The following is a 7,690-nucleotide window of genomic DNA, read 5'->3' on the forward strand; positions in this document are numbered from 1 at the left end:
CCCTCCCCTGCTGGCCTGATTGCCCCCAACTGCCCTCCCCTGCTGGTCATCTTTGACCACATGGGGGCAGCCATCTCTGTGTTGGAATGATCGTCAATTTGCATATTACCTCTTTATTAGATAGGATTATTGCGTTATTTTCAGTATGAACACCTGTTAACCTATTTTGGCCCAACCCTATATGTTAAAAACCTTATATATGATAAGTAATTAATCAGTGTTTTCTGAATAAATGAGAATTAATAAACACAGCACTCTGAGGCAACCAGGAAAAATCAAAACACGGAATGAATGGAAGCTTGTAAGGAGGTACCTTTATTATTTGGGGTAGGCAAAGACTTCTTCCAGGGGATACAAAAAACACAAGAAAAAACTTTGATAAATTTGACTTCATTAAAATTTAAAATCTCCCTATATTTTTTTATAAAAACAGAAGACATTTAGCTTTTATGTTTAGGTCTATGATCCATCTCAAATTAATTTTTTAATGTATGGTGTCAGGTAGCAGTTAGGTTCTTCTTTAAAAAAATATATACATTATCCAATTGTTTCAGTATCAAGTTCTTAAATACTTTTCCAATTGAATTGCTTTGGCACTTTTATTTTAAAAAGACTGTTCATCTGTTGATGTGTTTCTGTACTCTATTCTGTTACATGAATATATCTATGTATCTTTAAACCATTACCACACTTTGATAAATATAATGGCTTTATGTGAGGCCTCCAAGTTGATTCTCTTGTAAGTTTTAGAATCTATTTGTCTTACGGGATTTTGATTGATATTGAGTTGAATCTATAGATCAATTTGGGGAGAAATGACATAATCTTCACTTCTTAATTAGTGGAGAGTTATCACTGAAGGTACCTTTCAGAAAATACAGACTCCTCAGAAACAAAGACCCCAAGCTAAGAATTATTGTCCTTACTTTGATAAATCTTTTATCTTGGCAATGCGAGGTTCAAGATGAAAAAGTAGATAGGGCCCTGGGAAGGTAGCTCAGTTGGTTAGAGCATCATCCCAATACACCAAGGCTGAGAGTTCGACCCCGTCAGGGCACATAGGGTAGGCTCAGTTGTCTGGAGGGGCCTACCGATGCGCCATGGTGCAGGTCCAATCCCCGGTCAGGGCACATATAAGACTCAACTAATGAATGCATAAGAGTAAGTGGAACAACAAATTGATGTGTCTCTCTTCTCTCTTTCTCCCCCTTCTTCTCTCTCTCAAATCAATAAATAAAAAATTAAATTAAAAAAAAAGTAGATAGGAAGGAAAGATTAAAATTGGCCACTTGCACCAGAGGCCTACACAATGGTGTACAAACAGGCTTCTCTGTTCATGAAATTTTTTGTTAATGGCTACAATGTCAAAGAGAAATGTTTTACTTAAAATACAAAAGAGACTTTCATTTCCTGATACAGTCTCTCAACATGGGGGGAAATAAATACAATTTTAAAATAAAATTTAAAAATTAAAAGTCAACGTACTTGTAAATATTAGAAGCAATCAGTTAAATTTGAGACTTACATTTTTGCTTTGTTGAGTAACAACAAAATTCTGATATAAAACTGCCACATATTCAAATGAATCCCATGTAATTTAACAATAGTAATTTACAGTATATAATATATATCATGCAGAGAAAAAAAAAAGCCCAACATATTTAAGGCAAAGGTCTTAGAAATGATCCCTGAAATACAGCTATTACATTAATTTATCTATATGGGAAATCTCTCAGAAAAAATATAAAAATAACTGGTAATGAGTTCCTCCATGGGAGGGCACAGGACTAGTGGTTGAAGGAAGACTTGTCACTATTATACTCTTATACTGTTTGTTTTTAAAAGCAGGTGCACATGTTATCTATTACACATGTATACATATGTCCCTAAAATGTAATAATCTTCAGAACTATTCTTCCTCTTAAACCTAGGAAGGATAATTCAACTGAAAAATAGAATAAGAAATTAAGTTATACTGAAAGAATGTTCATTATATAAGTGTATGCTGAATTTAAAGGTTTAGTTTTTCAAACTCAAAACTCTGATTTCTTACTCTTTAAGGTCTAAATTTTCATTTCAGTCTAAACCTGACTCTACCGTGAACCTGGTATGTTTCATTAAGTCTAATTAAGACCAAATTAATAAAAATATGTGTATTTAAAAGCATACAGTTGCCCTAGCCCAGCCGTGGGCAAACTACGGCCCGTGGTAAAGAAACAACTAGAATGTGATAGAAAAGAAAAGAAAAGAAAAGAAAAGAAAAGGGGAACTAACGCTAGTATAAGGAAAAGCACTCGTTGTTTTACAGGAAGTAGTACCACTCTATTTTATATACAATTTAAATAACTTTCCAAAATCATATTCTATTACATAAATGGCAAAGAAAAGATTCATTAAAGTCAGAAATAACAGCATCAAATATCGGTGTAACATGGACAGTCTCTAAGAAGTTAAAACAGCATGGTAACTTAACCATTTAAAAAAATAAATACGTATAATCTATCAGTCGAATAAGCTCTATATTGTAAGTCTGAACTTTAACTTAAAATGTCTGTTGGGCATTTAATAATAATAATGATAATAATCTGTTCTGTAGAGAATGATATTAACCTATGGAAATTGTAAGAAGAAAGACACATTAGGACTAATGAGTATGGACATCAGCTCCTGATTTAGGGAGTGTGGTACTACATGCCTATGGTTTAATCAAAGTTGCTGAAAAATTCTCAAATGATTTTCATGAAACAAAAACTTCTTTACAATAAGGAAATGAAGAACATTAGAATGTAAGCTCCATTAAGACAGGATTATTTGTGTTTTGTTCACTGCTACAGTCCCAATGCCCCCAACATTATAGTAGGCACACAATAAATATTTGCTGCACGAATTGGAGATGTCAAAGGTTAAAGTAAGACAAAAGGCCAAAAACATTAATTAATAAAGAATGCCCCTCCTTAAGACAGAATCTACAGGGAAGTGTACTTAGAATCTTCTGTTCCAAATTGGCCTATGGTAGTAATCTATAACATATAAATATCTACAGTAACTCTAAGAAATAACTCTAAGACTTAAGAATGACTATATTAGATACAATTTATCTAGTAAATTTTAAATAAGTAGCTAGTAAATAAATAGGTAAAAATGAAAAGAAAATAACAGCAAAAAGACATCATCCTGCCTTGTACATCCAGATTGTACCACTGTTTTTTCATAGGTGCATCTCACTGGTTTACTTTACTTTTTTAAATCCTGGTAAAATATACCTAGCATAAAATTTTCCCTATTAACCATTTTTAAGCGTATAGTTCAGCAGCATCAAATACATTCACACTGCTGTGCAACCATGAACACTGTCCATTCTCCAGAATGTTTCATCATCTCAAACTCAAATTCCATACCTATTAAACAATAATGTCCCCATTGTTCCCTTCCCCCTGGCCCTAGGTCAGCCGTGGGCAAACTACGGCCCGCGGGCTGGATCCGGCCCGTTTGGAATGAATAAAACTAAAAAAAAAAAAACCGTACCCTTTTTTGTAATGATGTTTACTTTGAATTTATATTAGTTCACACAAACACTCCATCCATGCTTTTGTTCCGGCCCTCCGGTCCAGTTTAAGAACCCATTGTGGCTCTCGAGTCAAAAAGTTTGCCCACCCCTGCCCTAGCCGGTTTGGCTCAGTGGATTGAGTGTTGGCCAGTGGACTGAAGGGTCCCGAGTTCAATTCTGGTCAAGGGCACATGCCTGGGTTACGGGCTCGATCCCAGTAGGGGGTATGTAGGAGGCAGCCAATCAATGATTCCCTCTCATCGTTGATGTTTCTATCTCTCCCTTCCTCTCTGAAATCAATAAAAATCTATTTTAAAAAAATAATTAAAAAAGCATACAGTTAAGCCCTTGAACAACAGGGGTTAGGTGCACCGATCACTCAAAAATCGACTTATTAGCTTTTGACTCCCCAAAAGCTTAACCACATTGGTTTCCCTTGGTATCTGCAGGGGATTGGTTCCAGGACCCCAAGAGATACCAAAATCTGCAGATGCTCAAGTCCTCTATCTAAAATAGCGCAGATTAATGCATAGTGAGCCCTCTACATCTTCTAACTCCCAATCTCGGATTAAAAACAGTATGGGCATTTATTGAAAAAAATCTACATGTTGTTCAAGGGTCAACTGTGCTCAAAATTAGAAAATGTTCATGTATATAATAAGGCTCAACTCAAATGATTTAAATTTTTTGTTTTTACTTTAAAATATTTTTTCTGTTGAGAAGTACTGTTGTTAACAATTTTTATAAATATATTAAATGTTCTTTGGCATCTACACTAATAAAAGAGAAACATGCAAATTAACTATCACTCTGTCACTCTGCTACACCCACCAGCCAATCAGAGTGACTATGCAAATTAACCCAACAAAGATGGCGGTTAATTTGCATACACAGGCATGGAGCGAAAACTGAAGACGACTGAAGGTGGCGGCGGCCATGGAGCTGGAACGAGCAGGAGGCTTGGATTGCTCCCGGCAACGGAGGAAGCCAAGCTTCCCGCCGGCCCTGTACCCCACTCAAGGAGGGACTGGGAGCCTGGGTCCCCGGGGGCAACCCAGGCCTCCGCTCGAGGAGCTGGGAAAAAAAAAAGGAGGGGCTGGGAGCAGCCAGGGCGGAGAAGCCAAGCCTTGCTGCTTCGGCCGGACCAAAGGCTGGGTCCCAGGTGCCGGAGGAAAACCGGTACCGGCAGCCAGGGGAAGGAAGGACTATTGCGAGAATCTTCGTGCAATGGGCCACTAGTGTAGAGTATAAATAGTAAATAGTTAAACATGTTATAAGTGCATGCATGGTAGCTATGTAACTGTTCAACTTAAAGCAAAGGAGATATTGTTTTGGCTTGAATGAAAAATTAACTGAAATATAATTTAAATTATAGAGAAGTAGAGAACAAGAAAGTTGAACCCAAAGATACAAATCGGAAGTGTTAAAGACTACAAAAATGAGTTGTTATATTTTAATAAAAGAATTTTTAAAATATCAGAATGTTTTATCACCACGTTCTTTTTTTCTCTTCTTTGCCACACTCTTTGAAACATGTTTATCCGACTTATTGAATAGTAAAGCAGACCTTTGATAAAGTGACTCAGGATGCCTATTTATATCTCAGAGGAGCCACTTTGTGTGAAAAGGCAAGAACTGTAATCCAGAATCTCAAATCAGAGAAACCAGAGCAACATGGATTGATTTGGCATGCCCTGCTCAGGGACCTTCAATATGCTATTTCATGATTACCTGGTACATGGGGCTTGGAGTTGCAGTCACTGAACTGGATTTCACCTCTACTTCCTTACTTGTTTCTTCATCTGAAGAAGACGATCCTGAATGATAATCAGAGGTAACCTTATCAAGGGCCCTGGTAACTTTCTTAGAGATCTCATCCTTGTTCTCATCCTCATTTTCAAAGCTGGCAACAATAAATGCATTGTTTTTTTCTCCATACCTAAGAATTAAAAAAAAGTAAATAAAAATCTTACAAAAGCTTGAAGTCATAGCAACAAAGCAAGAAATATCCATAAAAACAATTAAACTAGTCTGGGCATGTCAGTGGTCCAATGCAAAGAAGGAACCCTCCCAGAACTTGATCCTACATATATATAGTATCCTAATCCAGCTCCCTGCCCACAGGCAGGCCACAATTCTGTTCCTGGTCTATTCTCTTTCCCAATTTTCTTTTCTATTGCCTAATAAAAATAGTTAAGAGAAATTCATTGTTTTGATTACATTTTGTATGTACCATTAAAGTGGCAATACAGTAAAATTTTCCAATGTATTTTTAACTGACCCTGTAATATAGTTCCCAATAATTCAAGTCACAAATCAACTAGACATTTCCTATGAGTTTTAATTTTACTATGATTAATAAAAAAGGCCTGTGTTTCCTATATCCACACTGACAAAAATAAGAACTGAGGCAACTGCTGAGGTTAAAAAAAACAACATACCTATTGTTGAGGAAATAAAGGGGTTTTGCTTGAATTATACTACTTACCTCATACAGATTCCTATAATTGCTCACCACTCATTTTCATGTTTTTTAAAAAGTAAAACAAATAAGCCTTTTTATCCTTCCAAAGCATGATTTTTAAAACAAATTTCCTTTATTGATTGGTTTTAGAGAGAGGGGAAGGGAAAGAGAAATATCAATTTTTTGTTCCAGCTGAAATAGGAATTTTTAGGGGTGAAAAAGACAGGTTTTAGGAAATTTTAGAAATCAAGGGGACCATGGAAGAAGCACAGGGCTGCAGAGCAGCAGAAGGTATATTTCCATAGAATAGGGGGGCTGAAAAGCTGCAACAGGTACATTTCCATAGAATGAGGGAGCTGGAACAGCAAAAGGTCTATATTTACAAAAAAAGGGAAGGAAGCCCTTCATCCAGAAGGAGAAGAAAGCCTAAAGGGAATAGGAAAACAATAAAAAAGGAGGGGGGAAGAACCTTATATGTCCCATGTGAGGTTCAACTTTTGAGCCCAGGAGTTACTATAGTAACCAGTCCAAGGGAATTTTGTGCACCAGACTTCTAGTCTATAATAAGGTAAAAGTCCTAACTGCAATAAAGCCTTTGAAAGTCTGTATAGAAATTAAGTAGTCTTTTAGGTGAGTTCTGTGTCTTTATATAGTTGTTCTATCTTCTGTTCACACAGACTAAGTTGAGCCATAAATGCTACCTAAATATGGTGGATAACTCCCTTTTCTATTCTTTTTCAGTTTACCTCATAAAAGGAGCTGCTACAGGATGGCAGAAAGAGCATTGGACATGTTCTGGTTCTGGCTCTGCCATTAACTAGCTCTGTGGCTAGGGGCAAGTCATTTAGTCTCTCTAGGCCTCAGTTTCCTATCTTCGGGGTCAGGAAACTGGAGCTGATTGGATACTGGTTAGTCTTGGGCTGGTGATTCTTCTTAGTATAAATACTAGAGGCCCGGTGCATGGATTCGTGCACTGGTGGGGTCCCTCAGCCTGGCCTGCGACCTCTGGCAATCCAGGACCGCTTGGGGGATGTTGAAGAGCCGGTTTCGGCCCAATCCCCGCAGGCCAGGCCAAGGGCCATTTTCAGCCCGATCCCTGCAGGCCAGACCGAGGGACCCCACTGATGCACGAATCCGTGAACCCAGCCTCTAGTATGCATATAAGATCTTTGGTTAATCTCTTCCTCCACTCCGCCTCCCCCCTTCCCTCTGAAATTCATCCATCTGTTCCATGTTTCTATGCCTGTGGTTTCCGCTCCTGTGTTGAGTGTCTGCCCCCTGGTGGTCAGTGCACGTCATAGCTACCAGCTGGTTGCTTAGGCTTTTATATATATAGACTAGAGGCCTGGTGCACAAATTCATGCACGGTGGGGTCCCTCTGGGTGGCCTTCAGGGATCGGGCCAAAACCCGCAGTACAACGCCACCTGCAGCTCCTACCTGCCGCTCCCACTCATCCTAGCCCCGCTGTGCCTGCCGCAGGCTCGTGCCCAATCAGTCCCAACAGGGAGAGGCTCACGCTGCCACAGCAGCACTCACCAGCCATGAGCCCTGCATCTGGCGCCCTCCCAAGGGGAGTGGCCTGCAGGATCAGGCTGAAACTGGCTTTCTGACATCCCCCAAGGGGTCCCGGATTGTGAGAGGGCGCAGGCCAGGCCAAGGGACCCCACCGGTGCACGAT

The 7,690-nt window shown here is 38.8% G+C and overlaps 1 protein-coding gene across 1 annotated transcript in view; it reads right to left on the minus strand.

Annotated features, from left to right (window-relative positions):
* BTG3 (BTG family, member 3) overlaps positions 1-7,690 on the minus strand; it is a 17,449-nt gene that overhangs the window by 1,088 nt on the left and 8,671 nt on the right. The window contains exon 3 of the mRNA XM_005877427.2: positions 5,279-5,486. Coding sequence (XP_005877489.1) covers positions 5,279-5,486 — 208 coding nt within the window. The remainder of the gene's footprint in view (positions 1-5,278; positions 5,487-7,690) is intronic.

This window comes from Myotis brandtii, unplaced genomic scaffold (genome assembly GCF_000412655.1).
Source record: "Myotis brandtii unplaced genomic scaffold, ASM41265v1 scaffold52, whole genome shotgun sequence".
NCBI lineage: Eukaryota > Metazoa > Chordata > Mammalia > Chiroptera > Vespertilionidae > Myotis > Myotis brandtii.